The sequence below is a fragment of the Ictalurus furcatus genome, chromosome 3 (genome assembly GCF_023375685.1).
Source record: "Ictalurus furcatus strain D&B chromosome 3, Billie_1.0, whole genome shotgun sequence".
NCBI lineage: Eukaryota > Metazoa > Chordata > Actinopteri > Siluriformes > Ictaluridae > Ictalurus > Ictalurus furcatus.
This window is the reverse complement of record NC_071257.1, coordinates 19,598,603-19,618,070: the sequence shown is the minus strand read 5'-3', so window position 1 is coordinate 19,618,070 and position 19,468 is coordinate 19,598,603. Positions and strand designations below refer to the sequence as shown.

Here is a 19,468-nt window from a genome sequence, read left to right as displayed (position 1 = left end):
ATGCACCCAATTAGATGGATTATTAGAATAGGAGGCCTAAAATAATAGTGTGTTGCAATTTGTTTACATATGCGTCATTTCCCTTTAGAACAGTAACTGGCAGAAAGGACTTACAGCCTTCTGAAACTCACCAAAAGTTACTTGCGGTCAAGCATGGGTGAGTCGCAGCTGTTAAATTTATCGCTGCTCTGCATCGAAAGGGAAATTGACATTAACAAGAACAAGATAGTCGCCAGATTTGCCAAAGAAAAGGCGAGGAAGATGAAGCTTTAAATAGCCAAAATGGTGTTTGTTGTGTTGCCTATAACCTGGCTCAGTAATGCATTGTTCTCATTTGAAAAACTTTCCCCCATTTGAACGTGTTTAATGATTTCGTTCAGTTGCTCGTTTTTCTTAATTAGACTGTCTGATTGTTTAGGTCGGATAACATAACAGGTTGGAGCTGTCAGTGGATTTTTAAGTTATCTGTTTGTTTGTAGTTGGTAATACTGCACAGCTGTGTTTTGCTCTAATGTAGGCCTAATCGTTGAACGCCTTTTCTGTTTTTTTTTTTTTGTGAACTCTTTTGACCCAAAATGGAATGTATTGTTTTTGTAAACAATAAACCCACGATACTAAACATTTGTATGTACTATGTGTGTGATTTGAAAGATTGCTGGACACAATACATAAGCCTACCCTACATTGTTTTGGTTTGCCTATTCAGACTGTTGAATAGATACATGTGTGTCTGTTTATGTTTGAGGTTGCATTTACTGCCACTATTTTTTTTATTATACAACAAAATATTAATAATAAGGGGGCCCTGAACATTACCCCCCCCCCCCCCCAAACGTGTGCCACCCGGTAAACATGCTATAAAAAACAAAAAAAAAACAACACTCTAATAATGAATCATAACATACTAACTGGGTGGGTTGCACCAATAAGGATTAAGCTTAAATTTAGATTAAATCAAGGTTTATCTAATAATTCTGTTGCACCAAACTTTAAAATTTGTTTAAATATAAGCAAGCTTACATTTAAACCATCACTTTAATTCTGGATTTCATTTCACAATAAACCTGGATTAACTATGATCTTGTTACTCCACCACTTTAAACTCAGATTTAAATTTCAGTTAGAGATTAAATTTAAACTTGCTATTGAGGAGGTTCGAATTGTCAAAATGGCAGCACCTATTTGGTGGATTGGAGAAAATGAAAGAGTTCCTCGCAAAAAAATAACGGACCGTCTCAAACCTGTTGAGTTTTATGATGGTCCTGAATTTTCAAACAGATACCGATTCAGCAAGGAAACTGTCATTATATCAAATCAAAAAATTGAACCTGCAATTAGACATGGCAGTGACCAAAATGCAGCCATACCACCCATGCTCCAGCTTTTAATAGCCTTGCGCTTTTACGCTACTGGTTGTTTCCAAATGGTGGATGGAGACCTCTTTGCAGTAAATAAATCAACAGTGAGCAGAATTGTTGGAAGAGTATCGGGGGCAATTGCAGCCTTGAAAAATCAGTTTATAAGATTTGCCCCAACAGGAGAAACATCTACTGGATTTTATAGAAGAGTTGGTTTTCCAGGAGTTACACGAGCAATTGACTGCACTCATATTCCCATTCAAAACCCAGGTGGAGAAAATGGAGAGCTGTTTCGCAACAAGGGCTATTACTCCATCAATGTTCAAGTTGTGTGTGATGAGAAGGCCCAAATCACCAACGTGAGAAATTGGCTCTACATTGTTTCCCATGATGCCACCGTGTAAGAGTGGCACTCCTACCAGCAGACACTGATTACTTGTCATATTATCATCAAAACTGCTCCTGGAATAGCTCGTGGGAACTGCTACTCTCCATAGCTCACTCACAGAACAATGAGTAACTCTGCAGGACTCATTGTTAGGATGCAGGAAACAGCAAATTACTTTTTTCTTCTCAAGGAAAGCAACCCTGACAATGAATTGAGATAATGAGATCATGTAGCATAATAACAACATGTATATAAAAGTGAGGTTTGGGAGCAGAGCAAAGAAAATATATAATATTTAACTGTAGTAGTGATTTGAAAACTGGAAATCAAATTCTTTGTAGGCCTGATGGATGATGTATTTTGTTTTAATGGTGGACCTGAAAATGCAAAACACATAAACAAAGCAAAATTACAGCAGAAAATTAGAAAACATAGCAACTTTAAGTAGAAATAGAAAGGGCAGGTCCTTGTTGAACATCACATGCTCGCTGCTGATTGGTTACAGTGTGCGTCAGTCTTCAAAAATAGACAAGACCTTCAAAAACAGTTTAAATGAATCTACTCATGTTTTTATTCATACTTTAAAAAAAAAACGTATCATCAAGGGCATTCATGTAATGTTATCTACATATGCAGTCAACTTTTCTCAGCATTATGAGCGTGTGAGCACTGAAAAAGGAAGCCAGGTTACTCACAAGAATGAATTACTAATCCCTATAATAACATCGTGTTCACGAGGTTAACTAGATAACAGACTGAAAAGCAGTAGTGAGCATGTGATGTCAGTACGGGCCAATGTTTCTCAAGTGACACTGATGTGTTTCTGAATTTACGCTTGAGCTTTTGGTCTGGTTGTTGTGCTTTTTGATTTTCTGCTGCTCTTTGCACTTATGTATGTCTGGAGTGCCTCCTTTTGCAGGTTTGTGGAATCAAATATATCTGAAACATACCTTACAATTAATGCATTTTACTAGAAATACCACGAACCACATGGAAATACATAGACTGAACATCTGTAAAAAAAATAATAAATAAAAATGTTTTATTATACATTCTTAAAAAGTGTATTGTGTTCAACCAAATACATTCAGTGTTTAATTATGATATGTAGTTCAAGAAGTGTCACTAACTTTAAAAATAAAAATAAAAAACCAACCCTCAGCATTTAAAAATACTTAAGTGCTTTATAAAGTATTTTAACAGTAGCATCTCACATTGTGTGTCACTCCTGAGTATTCTATGTGAAATCAGTTACTGGTACTTCCAAACTCCTAAGTATAAATCATATTGCATCTAGTATGTCCTCAGTCAAAAACAAGTAAGAAATCTATATCTTCACACACAGTCTGCACTTTCAGAAATATCCTTTAGCTGTTGTTGTATCACTGATTTCAGTACACCATACCTATAAAAAAGAATGTAAATAATGTTAGAGTTAGTGAAGCTTTCAGGCTTTATTGTCCTTGTGAAAATAATTACTTTATCTAGCATTAAACTCATTATTGTAGCATAGAGTAGAAACAAACACAGTAAAGGATATCACATTTGCAGTAGATGTCATTTGTAGAATCAGAACAGTAATAAGAATGATATCATATATATGCTATGACATACTTTTCTGTCAGTTTTGAAATCTCTCTCTCCTCTTCTTCCCTCAGTTTTGTGACAAAGCTATCCAATACAGGCATCTCAAACTTTATGTACTGTGCAACCTGGGAAGAAAAACAACAACACTCGTCTATTGTGGTATTAACATCCTAAACTTCAAGAAATAGACTTGTAGTATCCTGTAGTTTAATTTTGAGTTTAGACAGAACCTTTATCTATTTACTATAAGTGTGGAAGTCTGGGAAAACCCTTCACATGGTCAAATTTGGACATTTTCTACTAAACATAGTTCTGAAAGCTATAGGTTTTCCTGAGCTGAAATATGCTTTTTTTTTTTTTGCATGCATGCATGCATCTCACGATGATGTGCAGACAACTGGACAGCCAACATCTAATCACAAATAGAACCGATTAGGCTTATGTCAATTTGGCTATATTGAATGTAAACATCAATCAACTTGATCAAAGCCTGACATTCACTGTGTAAGGAAATTGCACTTGGCATCTTTAGGCAGACTAAATGCATTTATAAACTGGCTGCTTTCTCAACAGCAGAAAGCAAAGGCAAGATTAGAAATGAGTCTAAATAAAACCCTTTCCACATAGGTTTGGTAAACTACACTCACTGTCCACTTTATTAGGAACACCTGTATATTTGCACATTCAAGTCGTCAACCTTTATTTATAGAGTACATTTAAAACAACAGAAGTTGAAACAAAATTCCTTGACCTCACAGAGGTCTAGAGTTTAGGACCACAGAAAGGGCACGATCTTTGATTTCTATAGCAAACTCTCAAAAGAAGCTGATCAGACAATCTGAGAGCTCTTGTGTGGGAGTAATGATGAAGATCACTGATATTTGGGTGCGAGACCAGAGAGTGCTTTATAGACATAGAGCAGAATTTTAAAATCCACCCTGAATTTCACAGGAAGCCAATGCCAATTGCCCTAAGTTAACAGAAAATGTCCTGTCTTTCAGATAGGAGGCAAACCACTGAAGGGCCGTTCCCTGGATGCAAACCAAATACTCAAGACAATTGATAAGAATGTTATGGTCGATAGTGTCGAATGCACACTGAGATCTAATAAAACTAAAACAACATGTGAGCCAGAATCAGCAAAATGTTAATAGTGACCTTCAACAACGCAGATTCGGTGCTGTGCAAAGGTCTAAAGCCCAAGTAAAATGCATCAAGAATGTTGACTGCATTTTTATAGGAACAGAGCTGTGAATGGACAACTCTCTGCAGAATCTTGGACATAAAAAGGGAATTTAGTGATCTAGTGGTCTATAATTATTGTGTATTGTCGGATCCAAGAGAGTTTTTTTTTTTTAACAAGGGATGTAGAATTGCATGTTTAAAACATTGCATGGAACAACTCCATTTGCTAAGAAGCTATTAATTATATATGCCACACTGGAGCGAACAGTTATAAAAATGTATTTGAAAAGATGTGGAGGAAGAATATCCAGCTTATAATTGGAACACTTCATCTTGGAGACAACATCTGCCAACTGTGCTGATGAAACTGGTTGAAATTGAGTCAGAGAGCTAGATGGAGAAGGTATGAATGCTTGATCAAAGGGTGAGTAAACAGCACCTTTAATCTGTTCACTTTTGTGAGTAAAAAAGTTTACAAATTCATCACAGGTCTCTTGGGTAACATCCAAAAAAAAGCATCTCTCCTAGGGCTTAAAACAGAGTCGATTGTATTAAACAATACTTTTGGTCGATGGTGGACTATCAGCAATTACTTTAGAGAAAAACTTAGCTTTCGCTACTTTTACTGCTCTCTGATAGTTTGTTAAACACGTCTTTGAGATGTTGAAAAAGAATTCATGCAATCAGCCAATCATGTGACAGCAGCGTAATGCAAACATGCAGATACAGGTCAAGAGCTTCAGTTAATGTTCTCATCAAACATCAGAATGAAGAAAAAATGTGATTTCTATGACTTCGAACGTGGCATGGTTGTTGGTACGAGATGGGCTGGTCTGAGTTTTTCAGAAACTGCTTATCTCCTGGGATTTACACACACAACAGTCTCTATAGTTTACATTGCATGGTGAAGAAAAAAAACCCGATTGAGTGAGCGACAGTTCTGTGTCTGGAAACAACTTGTTGATAATAGAGGTCAGAGGAAAATGGCCAGAATAGTTCAAGCTGCCCAGACATTGCTCAGCTCTCATCAAAACCTTAACATTGTATAGGATTGATGTTGCACCAGCTGGCCTGTCAAAAATATAATGAAAATAGCTGTTTCTTGAAATTTATTTTTGCTACATCCATACTGACATTATTAATAATCTACCGAAACGAATCTGATTATCTTTTATTGCTTTAAATTGACCTCAGGCTTTTCTGTGTCACTATTTTAATTTAGTTTCAGCTTTTATTAAAGAGCAGCCACCACAATAAAACAGTTGCTTAATTATTCGATTTGTGTTGCCCTGGTACACTCTTACCGCTCTGTCCTTCCAGTCTTCATGTGACTTTTTGCCACGTGTGAAATTCTTTATAAATAACTAAGCAACACGTTCAGTGCGAAGTGAAAGCCTAATTTTTGTGTAAATATTCCACTCGGCAGAAACAGAGCGAGAGAGGGCGAGAGGAGGAGGCATCAATCACTGTAGCCTCTTAACCTCACGACTTTGTTGCTTTGGCTTCCGTTTATTCAGTGTTTGCTGCTTGTTGGAGTAAATGGCTGAATGTTTTTCTGGTTTTGTGTGGTGTGTGTGCATGCGCACGTGTACATGTAGAGGTGTTACAGTGTATTCAGTGGACAGGTTGTCCAGCTCCTGCACTAAAAAAAACCCACTGAAGCGGCTCAGACAGGATTAATGAGGCAGGATGTGAATGGTGTGTACACACACACACACACACACACACACACACACTGTCCTCAGGTTCACATGGTAATTATACAGACGTCAAAAAGAAATACAAGTACTGTGAATCATCTGTACAACTATGTTGAGTAATGTGATATAAATGGTGTAATAATTCTCACAATACTCAATGTTCTCCAATATTATTCAGTACTGGGATCGACCATTAGCCTGAGCACCTGTGACAAGCAGACAGGGTTTTGATACTTTCTTGGAAACAAATTGGTATGCATGTTTAAACAATTCATGTGGTTTGTCGCATCTTGATGATGCAACCATAGTGCCACGACTTGTTCTGAATGCCACCACCTGCTGCACTACACACATCCACCGAGATGGCATCTTTTTTTATTGTCGGTACGATTTAGCTGAAAGTCTGTAAATTTTGACAATAAACCTGATTTGCAATGGGGGTTGAATAATTTGATAGCAGCTGTATGGGTTCAGGGGCTGTTGTTCTGACAAAAGCAACCTGACTTATGGCATGTGATTTATTGTCACACTGCTTTATTGTCCCTAGTTCTCAGACTGCCAGAGGGTGACCGTGAGAGAGCAAGCACCTGTGTGTGTGAGGGAGAGTGTGTGTGTGTGTGAGGGTGGGCGCGAGAGGGAGAGAGTGAGAGAGGGCGGGAGAGGGAGAGAGCGAGAGTGTGAGAGGGTGGGTGGGAGAGGGAGAGAATGAGAGGGCGGGAGAGGGAGAGAGTGAGAGGGCGGGAGAGGGAGAGAGCGAGAGTGTGAGAGGGTGGGTGGGAGAGGGAGAGAATGAGAGGGCGGGAGAGGGAGAGAGTGAGAAGGAGAGAGCGAGAGTGTGAGATGGCGGGAGAGGGAGAGAGTGAAAGGGCGAGAAAGAGAGAGAGTGAGAGGGCAGGAGAGGGAGACCACGAGAGTGTGAGAGTTGCGGGAGAGGGAGAAGGCAGGAGAGGGAGAGCGTGAGAGGGCGGGAGAGGGAGAGTGTGAGAGGGCGGGAGAGGGAGACCATGAGAGTGTGAGGGGCCGGGAGAGGAAGAGAGTGAGAGGGCAGGAGAGGGAGAGTGTTAGAGGACGGGAGAGGGAGACCGCGAGAGTGTGAGGGGGCGGGAGAGGGAGACGGCGAGAGTGTAAGAAGGCGGAAGAGGGAGAGTGTGAGAGGGCGGGAGAGGGAGACCACGAGAGTGTGAGGAGGGGGGAGAGGAAGAGAGTGAGAGGGCAGGAGAGGGAGAGTGTGAGAGGACAGGAGAGGGAGACCACGATAGGGCGGGAGACTGCGAGAGTGTGAGAGGGCAGGAGAGGGAGACCGCGATAGGGCAGGATACGGCGAGAGTGTGGGAGGGCGGGAGAGGGAGACTGCGAAAGAGTGAGAGGGCGGGAGAAGGAGAGAGTGAGAGGGCAGGAGACTGCAAGAGTGTGAGAGGGTGGGAGAGGGAGACCGCATGAAGACATTTTGCTCACAATGCTTTTTGTTTGTTGCACCACTCCAAGTAAACTAAAACCAGCCCAACATCCATGCCACGATCAAACTCACAGATCACATTTTTCTCCTTATTCTGATGTTTCATATGAACATTAACTGAAGCTCTTGACCTGTATCTGCATGATTTTATGCATTGTGTTAATGCCACATGATTGGCTGATTGGATAACTGCATAAATGTGCGGACGTACAGGTGTTCCCAATAAAGTGGCCTGTGAGTGTATATTTATGTAGGCATGTCAAAGTACATTACTGGCAGAAACATCACGTTTTTGGATGATTTGGTTTTCCAGATTTCAGCTTCAACAACATCAGATGCTTTTTCTCAGACCGCCACACATATATACGCATCATCGTGACCACTAGACTGTATACACGTGTTTAATGATACAGGCAGAAAGACTCACATCATAAGTAACCTCTTCACCCAGATCCTTTTCCATAATAAATAGTTTGGCAATTTTTTCACATGGGCCATGCAGCACACGCAACACCAAGGGATATTCAGTGTCTTTAATCTTCGTCCTTTCTGAATGGTAAAAAAAATATTACAAATATTATACATAAATACACACCAGACTGGCAGTAATTAAAAGTCAAAGAGATAAAAAATGACCTCCTGATTCATGGACGATATAAAGTGCAAATTCGTCCGCTTTATTTTCCACCTGTAGAAACACAGTATGATAAAGTGTATAGCTTCAGGGTTGAAGACGAAGAATTATTAAGGGTTTCTCATATGAGAGGGGTCACTCAGGTAATATTCTCAAAGTCCTGTCAAAATATTACAAAATTACATACCCGAAATTTATTCAGTAGCAGACTGAGCACTTGTTGTGTTGTCATTGAACTGCTCACACGAACATTAGTTACTGACCCATAAGCTGGGGTGAAGATCGATGTCTGAAAATGCAAACAGTTAATTACTGTAGCTATTGCCACATAAAGAACCTACAATGAATAATATCTTTTTTTTTATTCAATCACTATTTAAAAAAGACACACAAGGTAAAGCAGCAGTGTTGCATTCACTCCTAAATGCTGATCTAATCCTGTCCATGAGATCTCCATCATTATCCTACACAGAGAGCAAACTTATATCTCTTCTCTATTTTGCAATCCAAAACAAACTGTTTGTCAGCACAAGAAAATACAGCGACTTACAGCATGTTGCCCTACTTTTTTATTTCATGTCTTGTCATGTAGCTCATAAGAATTGCCAACGTACACATATATTCATGTGTGATTCTTTTATTTCCTGTTCATTAGTTTACTTTTACACTCTTGAGGGCAGCATACCAATCCACCATCATCATCCGCCCCGAAGACGAATCGTTTAAACACACAGCTTCCTTTCCAGTTTCTCCACATCTGCAGAAAGACCTTCATGACCAGGATGATCCCTAACCTTGAAGAGTGCTGATGAGAAAAGCAGGTGACAGGCCTTTGCGAAACGCGTGTTGCTGCCAGAGGAACGCCTGCACAGGAAAGTACTCCCTCTCAACACCTGCATCCATCTATCACAGCTCTCTGACCCACAGGACTCACACCACCACCAACACTTCCCTTTACACATGCTGCTACAGTCATTAGTGACAGCTTAAGGGCCCTTTACCAGCCACAGGGTGTGATAGTTCCCGACAAACACTATTGTGCTGTGTTCATTTTTGCTGATGTTCCTTTAGACATCCATTATGCGAGTTTCTTCTCTGTTAGAAGTTACATTTAAGCAGATTACCAATATGGGATATCCATCCATCCATCTTCTACCGCTTACTCCTTTTCAGGGTCACAGGGAACCTGGAGCCTATCCCAGGGAGCATCAGGCACAAGGCAGGGTACACCCTGGACAGGGTGCCAGTCCATCGCAGGGCACACTCACATACACACCCATTCATACACTACGGACACTTTGGACATGCCAATCAGCCCACTATGCATGTCTCTGGACTGGGGGAGGAAACCGGAGTACCCGGAGGAAACCCCCGCAGCACGGAGAGAACATGCAAACTCTGCAATATGGGATATTGAAATTATAAATGTTTCTTAAGGTAACGTCACCTTGTGGTTGTAAAAGTGCCCATTGATGGAGAAGCGATGCCTTTTAACCCTTTGTAAGTCTCCTGAGGATCGCTGTTTGGACCTTCTTTGGATGTTCATGAAGCTGGCATCACTTCTGGTTCTTGGAAGTTGAGGAGTTTCCTCTTCTGAGCTAAGGCCATCAAAACCTACAGAAGACAGGACAAACCCAGTGAACACATTTTTACTATAGTACTTTCACGCTTTGAAACATGCTTTTGTGTACAAATTCACCATCACAAATTAAACACACTTGTGAAAATTCCAGCAAAATGCTAAACTACGCTCGCTGCATGAACACCTGGAGGAACAGTGGCTAGTGCATTCCGTGTATTCCAAATTCCGTGTACATAGCGGAAATGCTCCGTCATGGATAAGCGATCTAGAAAAACAACATGGCTAAAAATAAACAATACAGAAATATAAACAATACACTATCACTGCCAGTGCACAAATAGAAAAGGTTTTGTTGTAGTTTGATCTGTCCGTCATTGGTAAGCAGAGAAAACAAAAAGCTAGAGAGTATTTTTGAACTTACTGTTTTTTGCTGGTACAGTAACTTCATTGTTGTTGGACTCAAATGAAAACTGAATGGGACTCTGTTGATTTTCATTCCTGTCAGCACAGAGAATGTATAGCACAGAAGATTTAGTGCACTTTAATTATAAAACATAACTCTGTTTAATTAATGTGCCTGTGACATTTTCTAACACATTTAGTTGGTTCTATTCCCAAAACATAAACAAATAAGTAGCCTAATTTAAACTACTGCAACACTGACCAGGCAGTTACTAAATACGATGTACTGTATACAGATACAAATTCTCCCATTTGTATCCTATAACGTATTTGTATTCTGCTGGGAAACCTTGGGTCCTGGCATTCATGTGGATGTTAGTACAAGTACACCCCTTCATGCCAACAGTGTTCCCTAATGGCAGAGGTCTCTTTCAGCAGGATAATGCGCCCTGCTACACTGCATAAATTGTTCAGGAATGGTTTGAGGAACATGACAAAGAGTTCAAGGTGTTGACTTGGTCTCCAAATTCCCCAGATCTCAATCCGATCGAGCATCTGTGGGATGGGTTGGACAAATAAACCGATCCATGAAGACCCCACCTCACAACTTGCAGGAATTAAAGGAACTGCTGCTAACATCTTGGTACCAGATACCACAGCACACGTTAAGAGGTCTTTTGGAGTCCATGCCTTGACAGTTCAGAGCTGTTATGGCAGCACAAGGGGGACCTACACAATATTAGATGGTTTTAATGTTATGGCTGATTGGTGCATGTCTTGATGCAGCAATTCCAGCAACCATACAGTATGACGTATGACAAAGTCACTAGAGTGTTAGACTTATGCTTATGGAACTTTAATATTCCCTTGTGTAAGAGGGTGTTACACGTGAGAACGAGGAGGGAGTGTCAAAGGGGATTATGACTGCACTCAACCTGTGCTTGCTCAGCAATTTCATGTGTATTTAGATAACAAATGTACTGAGACGATGAAAGGAATAAAAGATTCAGATTTTACTTTAATGAAGGCAAAAGCTAAAAAGTGGATGTAGCTCAGTCCCACCCACCCATGGTCTCTCCCTGGGCTCTCTGGCTTCCAGAATCCTGCATTGGCAAAGTGGAAGCGCTCGTGGTCATCCTGCATCTGCAGTCTGATTGGCCTCCTCAGGCCCCAGGAGATGTTGAGTAAACCCTCCATAATCAACTCGCCCCCTTCCTGCAGTGACACAAGAAATAATAATAATCGTTAATTCTTCTATTGGACAGAGGAAATCCTGTTGGCTCATGATCAGCCCAGCTCTGTTTCAAGTCTACGTGCTAGAAGGCAGTCAGGGGCCCAACACTCCTGTTCTGAGACTATCGAGCAGTGGAAAGTCACATTGGGAGGTATCCGCTTCAGACAATCTACCTTAGGTCATTTCTTGGAGTGTGATACTGAATCATGACACAGCGCTGTATTAAGTCACGTCCACATTCTTTTGTTTTTGTAAAACATGAAATGCATATGGACGATATTCTTAACTCCAGTCTAGATTCATATATCAGAAAGTACCCCCAATAATTAAAGTGTTTTCAACCTATATCACTGTTCATTTATTTAGAAATATATATATATATAATTCTGCACCTTTGAATGTCCACTTCCAGTAGTTTCAGGGAGTCACATCAGGTCATGTACAACTACAAAGTGCAGTATAGCAGCTGAAAGCAAAAACGTGCCATGTGAACACATGTCTAATCCTTTCAGGAACTAGCTGGATAATCCTCCGACAATCCTCCTCCTGTGAGCACTGCACTTGACATGGCCAAAAAGCATCAGATTAAAATTGAACGCCAGATATAGCTGCCTTGAACATGGTGTCCTAAATCCTGGCTAGCAATGCTCACTGGTAAGCACATGGAAAACAAACGGCTATAATACATTTTATACCAACATTAAATTAATACTTTCACTATTGCTTAATGATAATCTAATATGGTTTAATGTCTAGTACACCGATCAGAGAAATAATTCACTAAATAAATAGAACTTAGTCCACTTAATTTAATCTTGTTTGTGCAGGATGTCTGGCAAAGGACAGTATTACAGTAGAAAGCATGTTTCCAGGTTCTGGGCCTGGAATGAATCAGTAACAACCGATACAATAAATTCAAGTTTATAGCCTTCTTACAACAAAACAGCTGAGAGGATTTACAGTCATTAATTATATTTGTAGTAGAAATTACTTAATTATAGTAGTTTATTTAATTTACTTAATTTACCCGCCCTTTATTCAATTAATAATTCATTATACTTCATTACCATACAATAATGTACCATTTAATGGGATTTGTATTTATTCATGTTTAATTATACTTTAATTACTCTTACTCAATTACATTTCCATAAAGAAAGAAATGCAAGTCTTAAAGTAGGTTTATTTACATTTAGACTTTTTTTTGGCCAGTTACTTATCATACTTATCTAATCAATTGTGTTTCTGTGCAAACCACAGTCATCAGTTTGAGCAGGAACTCCATATTACTCTCAATTGCTCTTCATACATTAAATCAAGGGGTTTCCAAACTTTTTAAGCAAACAAACCTCAATGGACTTTATGAATTGTCTGCAGCCCCAAGCCTTGACCAGCCTGCATTTTTATTCCAGATTCATAATTTAATTATTAGTGTAACGTTTGAACATTTTATCATATCAGTAACATGTAACATAACTACACACCTTGCAAAGGGACCATCATGTTCATGGCACACAAAGACATTTCTGGGTATTGTGTTGTCGCTGTATTTTGGCTGTATTTGTCCTCAGGACTGTAAATCCATCTTCAGTACATATTTTCCACATACTTTCATGTTTGCTTTCTGTTGTTACACTGAGTCAGTCACTCGATGTTGTCAAGGAACTAGCAGCACATTTATATGTACAATAAATGAGGATTGTGAGTTCCTCTCATAACCCTCTTTGTAAATAAAGGTGATGTGGCTAATCTTTGTTTTCATGAATCAAGGTTTATCAAAAGGTATCAACTCTAAACCTTAACTTCAATCTTCCACTTTTCATACAATCTGACTTGATATGCATTTGCAATGTGGGTCAAAAAATATGCATGTATAAGTGTGGACTCTTAACATTTCCTTATACTTCTCACACAATACCTGTACTTTGACTTGAGTATAATTACACTCGACATTTCCACTCATGTTTAACTACTTCTGAAGAAAAAAAAAAGCCGAATGCTGTATTGCTTTTCCTTAAAACATGTCAGTCCTGAAATAATCATTCACCACACTAACAATAAAACAGATGACTGAGAAGTTGAAGCCTTCCAAACCCATTCCCACATGGATCCCTGAGGCCCTGTAAGTATATAAGAGGATGAAGCGGTTGATGTGCTGCTGGCAGCAGACTGAGTGAGGTCGAGTGTGCGTGTTCTCCTGTGTGAGCTAGGTGGAGGGCCGAGTGCTCCCAAGGCCTCATTGTGTCCGAAATATAAACAATCAGGGCAGCTGCAGCAGAGAAGCATGGTCATCTGCCACGCCACAGCTTCCTCCATGCTCTCAGCCCAGCACACACACACTTCCTCCAGAGAGAGCGAGGTCAGTGCATGGCTATATTTAGTGTCATGAGCCTGGCTTACACCCAGTCACAGTATAAAAGGCTTTCCCTGAATAGCAGATCAGACCCACCTCACAGACTAAGCCACGCAGTAGCTCTCTGACCCAGCGCAGTATGAGGACTACCTTGTATCTCACAAGACTCGAGAATCTATTTACTACAGGTAAGTATTTGCTTTCATTTGGAAAGTCTTTCAGAAGTTTAATTTCACTTAAAAAGAGTACCTCTGCAGTGTGCGCACTGCTTCTTGTTTGTTTTTCGTTACAATTAAAGCATCCAGAAGTAGCTCACTCAAACTTTTTTATGCCTCTCCAGCATGAAGCCGAGAAGACTGCTGTTATCCGTGGCTCCTTTGCCCACAATAACAGAGACACACGAGGATGCCTCACAGACGGGATGCTCTTCGCAGTCTATGGAGGAATATATCGACTCCATTAAAAAGCTGGCCCAGCCTGCATACGGCCCTGTGCGGGTTGTACGGACTATGAGGCCTTGTCTCTTTTCTAAGCCTCTGGACAAACACTTGGGAAGTAGCAGCCCACTTCGCTGCTCCTACAGGACCCCACGGTCACGTGTAGCCACACTGAGTCTAGACGAGCTCACACCCAGCAGCCACCGAGACCCAGTGGACTGGCTCTTTGCACAGACGCAGCTACCTGCACCTCGAGATGAGCTGCACAGGACTGACAGTGCACCAGCTGCCCTGAGGTTACTGTAATAAACTACACACAATGGAACTGTGTTGCACTGGACTGAGAAAAGATACACTGGATGATGTTGGATGTGGACTTAGTAATAGCTTAATTTATTTGTGTGTGTGTGTGTTTTTTTTGTATTTAGTTACATTGTATATTTTTAAAAAAGTTAAAAAATTTGGAAATGTGGTCATTTTAAAGCTATTTTTAAATATCTTATGATGATCCTTTAAATAAATCTATATAGTGCAAACAGGAAGCAATAGCACATATTGAAAACACAGTCAGTCAGAGTGGTTATTGTAGGGTCAACTGAACATTTTGAAACAGCTTTGGTAAACTGTAAACCTTTAAAACCCATTTTAAACCTTAAGGATCATGACTGTACCTGAAATGAGTTTTAAAGAAAATTATACAGACAAAAAAAGCTACCATTCTGTGACCATGAATCTGAGAGTATGTCTAATTTTATGTTAATATTAGCAATTATCAAGCTACATCCAGATCTGTGACTACACAAACATGTTAAATATGTTATGATTATTTTTTATTTAGCAATTTGACTGAAAATGCATGAAAAAAAGCTCTGCTGCACTCATTTACTCAGAAAGACATATTTGCAACCATCACTATTTAACCAGCACCAAATTAAGATCCAAAGCCCTACATCTTAATTTATACATAATATTTGACATGAGCTAGAGAGCACTTCTTCCTGACCTATAACAAAATCTCTATAATGGTATCTATAAACCACCCTTATAGATGCCTATACATCTGGTATAAACATCTATAGTTGTGCATCATGAACAAAATATCATAGAATATAACAGCTTATTTGAAAATAATTAGCCTAGTAAATAAGTTCTGTACAGGCCTCCTCATAAATGTTCATCCGACTATATACTTCTTTGTATTTCAGTGTCTAATAAAATAGTTAATTTGCACATTATGTAATGAAAACAATGTGAAATAGTACGTGAAGTATCTACACGGCACTGATAGAATTGAGAAGACCTGAATCTTCGTGCCCAGTACGCAACACAACAATAACTTGAAATTCAATTTTCAATTTAATTTAATTTGTATAGCACTTTTAACAAAGGACATTGTCTCAAAGCAGCTTTACAGAAACATATAAACAGAAGATACAGATTTTAAATGTGTGAATTTATCACTATTGAGCAAGCCAGTGGTGACGGTGGCAAGGAAAAACTCCCTAAGATGATATGAGGAGGAAACCTTGAGAGGAACCGGACTCAGAAGGGAACACATCCTAATCTGAGTAACAATGGATAGTGTGAAAGTAAAAGAAAGTTCATTATGGTTTTATATGAAGTCTGTTTTGTTGAACTAATCCACTGTTCACTAAAGGAGACTTGAGTGCAAAATTGTATGTGGTAATTGCAGTCCTAAGGCCATAACAGCAACCATAGCTCCAACACCAAAGCGCAACTGTTCATGTGAAATTGAGATCATTTGAGAATGATGGAACCAAACAGACTTGTGTGAGTCGTCTATAAATTATTTTTTGATAGCAAAAAGCTTCTACACTGAAACAAAAATAAACAGTACTAACAACACAGCATTTGTGGAACCCTATGCTTTACTGCCATAGGTGACTTCAGTTTTTAAAATGGGGTACAGATTGTCAAAATAATCAAACATCATGTTTACTTTTTATGCCTATAAATAAACCTTAAAGTGTCTTTTCAATACAATAAATACATCTCAGCTATTAATTCAGAGCTATTACTTGTTTAAACAATCAATCTAACAGTGCACACCTGGACAACAAGAAACACCTGTTCCTATATTATTCATGGCCTGAAAAATTGAGTAGTCTAATTTTTAATCTAATTAAAAATCTAATACACAAATGTCTTCAGTGTATATGAAAAACAAAAGAATTGGCATTTCCAATACTTTGAGGGGACTGCAGATTATTAGCATTCAGCAGGCTCCCTCTGCTGGTTAAAAGCCCACACTGCAGAATGTGTTCAAAATGCTTCTACCACAAGCAGAGAATGCTGCCATCCCTCAATTCCAGCAGTAGCTTGTGACCACAGATTTTAGTGGGGCAGGATGACATTAATAACAACATAGCCTCAAACAAAATTAAGTCGGGAGACTATCACACAAGACTGATGCTATAGACTACTATCTATTGAATCTAACCTTTGTGCAAGCAAACAATTATTTTACATGTATTTCTGACGCATTTGTGATATTATCCACTCCATAAACCCCCTGTTTTTCACTAAGATCTTGTTTTTTTAAAAGCAAATAATTCTATTGAAATCTAAAATTTCGGCAACACGTCAACGTGTAAGTGCAGACAATACGTCGATGATATACCGAACCATTTCTACTGTAAGATACTCAACGAACACTTTATTAGGAACAGCTGTACACCAAATCATTCATGCAATTATCTAATCAGCCAATTGTGTGGCAGCAGTGCAGTGCATTAAATCATGTAGGTACAGGCCAGCAGCTTCAAGTAATGTTCACATCAACAATCAGAATGGGGAAAAATGTGAAGTCAAAAAAAGTGATTTTGACTGTGGCTTGACTGTGGTGTCAGATGGGCTGGATTGAGTATTTCTATAACTGCTGATCTCCTGAGATTTTCACACAAAAGTCTCTAGAGTTACTCAGAATAGTGCAAAAAATTGTTAAAAATCCAGTGAGCGGCAGTTCTGCGGACAGAAATACTTTGTTGATGAGAGAGGTCAATGGAGAATAGCCAGAGTGGTTGGAGCTGACAGAAAGGCTTCAGTAACTCAGATAACTACTTTGTACAACTGTGGTGAGCAGAAAAGCATCTCAGAATGCAGAACATGTTGAATCTTGAAGCAGATGGGCTACAACAGCAGAAGACCACATTATGTTCCACTTCTGTCAGCCAATAACAGAAAGCTGAGGCTGCAATGGGCATAGGCTCACCAAAACTGGACAGTTGAAGACTGGAAAAAGTCTGGTCTGATGAATCTTGATTTCTGCCGAGGCACACAGATGGTAGGGTCAGAATTTGGCACCAACAGCATGAATCTATAACTGTGTCTGAAATCGCATACTACCCTACTACACAGTAGGCAAAAAGCAGTATGCCAGAGGGGTACTATGTTCGAATTCTCAGTAGGCGAGAAACAGTAGGTGAGAAATACTCGGATGACATACTGCTTCTGGCGAGATTTTGCAGTACGCAATGGGACTAGTGCGGAAAAAAATCGTGGAAGACAGCATCGGCTCTTTTTAAGTATTAATCCTTGGTTAAACAAGACCATAATAATACCAGAATAAATTCTGGTAAATTGTCAGTGACAATGCTAACATGGCAGCTGTAGTATATCCAGGACTGTAGTCATAATACACACACATACTGATTAGTACGTACTGTTTCAACAGCCGTGCAGTACGTACTGCATCAAATGCAGCACGTACTGTCACAGTATGCGATTTCAGATGCAGCCTATGGACCCAATCAGCCTTGCGTCAACAGTCCAGGCTGGTGGAGGTGTTGTAATGGTGTGGGGAATGTTTTCTGCGTACACTTTGGGCCTCCAGCATGATACTGCCCCATGTCACAAAGCAAAAGTCATCTCACACTGGTTTCATGAACATAACAATGAGTTCAATGTTCTTCAGTGTTCTTCCCAGTCACCAGATCTGAATCCAAATGAACATCTCTGGGATGTGCTAGAATGGGAGATTCACAGCATGAAACAGTACCTGAAAAATCTGCAGGAATTGTATGATGCAATCATGTCAACATGGACCAGAATCTCAAAGGAATGTTTCCACCATCTGGTTGAACCCATGCCAGGAAGAATTGAGGCTGTTTTGAAAGCAAAGTGAGGCTCAGTATTAATATAGTGTTCCTAATAAAGTGCTCAGAGAGTGTATAGGTCCATTAACACTTTTTTAGCAAAATGTCTTTCAAAGTTTTTCATACTTAGTTTATATTATATATATATATATATATATATATATATATATATATATATATGTATGTATGTACACACACAGATATATATATATATATATATATGCCTTTGACAAAAGAAGAACGTATTGAAATCATTCTCATGGCTGGATTGGGAATCTGTCTTAAAGTTGTGCAAGGACATGCAATTACACGCATAATACCGGATGTGTTAACACGAGTTCATCACGAATGGGTGAGATGACTCAGTGCGTTTACAAAAAAATGGCAATCGTATAAAGGATGTTTTTAAATAAAGTTACATTTAGCTAAAAATTGTTCATATCCCCTATGTATGAAGACTTTTAGGACAACCTGTAGATGTGCTACAGTGTGCTTTTTATAGGAGTACTTTTGCACAAGCTAATAAACTAATAAGTACATGTATATTCCAAAAAGATGTGTGCCTTATGAGTACAATGTACAAATTATGGTGTTTTCAAAAAGAAAAAGGGAAGAAGAAGAAGAAGTACTCCAGACATATATCCGTTTCCTGATTTACTCCCAAAGTGGCCATGACCTAAACCAGAAGGGGTTTTTGTTCTTAATTTCATTTGAACCACTATGCTCTTGGAAACACTGGAAAACCCATTAAAAACAGAAGTGGAAATGCAGCGGTATCAGCATGGTCTGCAAATTCTGGCTCGGACAGGTCCTCAGCTACATCACCCTAGTTCATAACTGTTCTCAACTAGAATTGAACGTAGCATGTTTTTCTGTAATCCCTCTCATGCTGATATTATTTTTGTTTGTACCTGCCCACAATATTTTCTAATGAATTTAGTTCTATTTGTAACTATAAGCACACTAATACCTAATTTAAACCACTGTGACCCTGACCAGACAGTTACTAAAGATGATTGAAAGAACACAGGAAAATG

General features: G+C 39.4%; 1 protein-coding gene and 1 long non-coding RNA gene across 2 annotated transcripts in view; one reads left to right on the top strand and one right to left on the bottom strand.

Annotated features, from left to right (window-relative positions):
- Nucleotides 1-1,380: 1,380 nt before the first annotated feature.
- Nucleotides 1,381-19,468, bottom strand: part of rassf4a (Ras association domain family member 4a) — a 44,674-nt gene continuing 26,586 nt past the window's right edge. The window contains exons 4-11 of the mRNA XM_053621278.1: nt 11,359-11,507; nt 10,312-10,388; nt 9,756-9,922; nt 8,496-8,597; nt 8,311-8,362; nt 8,102-8,223; nt 3,361-3,458; nt 1,381-3,151 (exon numbers count right to left, since the gene is read on the bottom strand). Coding sequence (XP_053477253.1) covers nt 3,082-3,151; nt 3,361-3,458; nt 8,102-8,223; nt 8,311-8,362; nt 8,496-8,597; nt 9,756-9,922; nt 10,312-10,388; nt 11,359-11,507 — 837 coding nt within the window. The 3' untranslated portion in view covers nt 1,381-3,081. The remainder of the gene's footprint in view (nt 3,152-3,360; nt 3,459-8,101; nt 8,224-8,310; nt 8,363-8,495; nt 8,598-9,755; nt 9,923-10,311; nt 10,389-11,358; nt 11,508-19,468) is intronic.
- Nucleotides 13,466-17,604, top strand: LOC128605641 (uncharacterized). The gene is made up of 2 exons (XR_008385581.1): nt 13,466-14,067; nt 14,220-17,604. It is a non-coding gene; the product is annotated as an uncharacterized LOC128605641 (long non-coding RNA).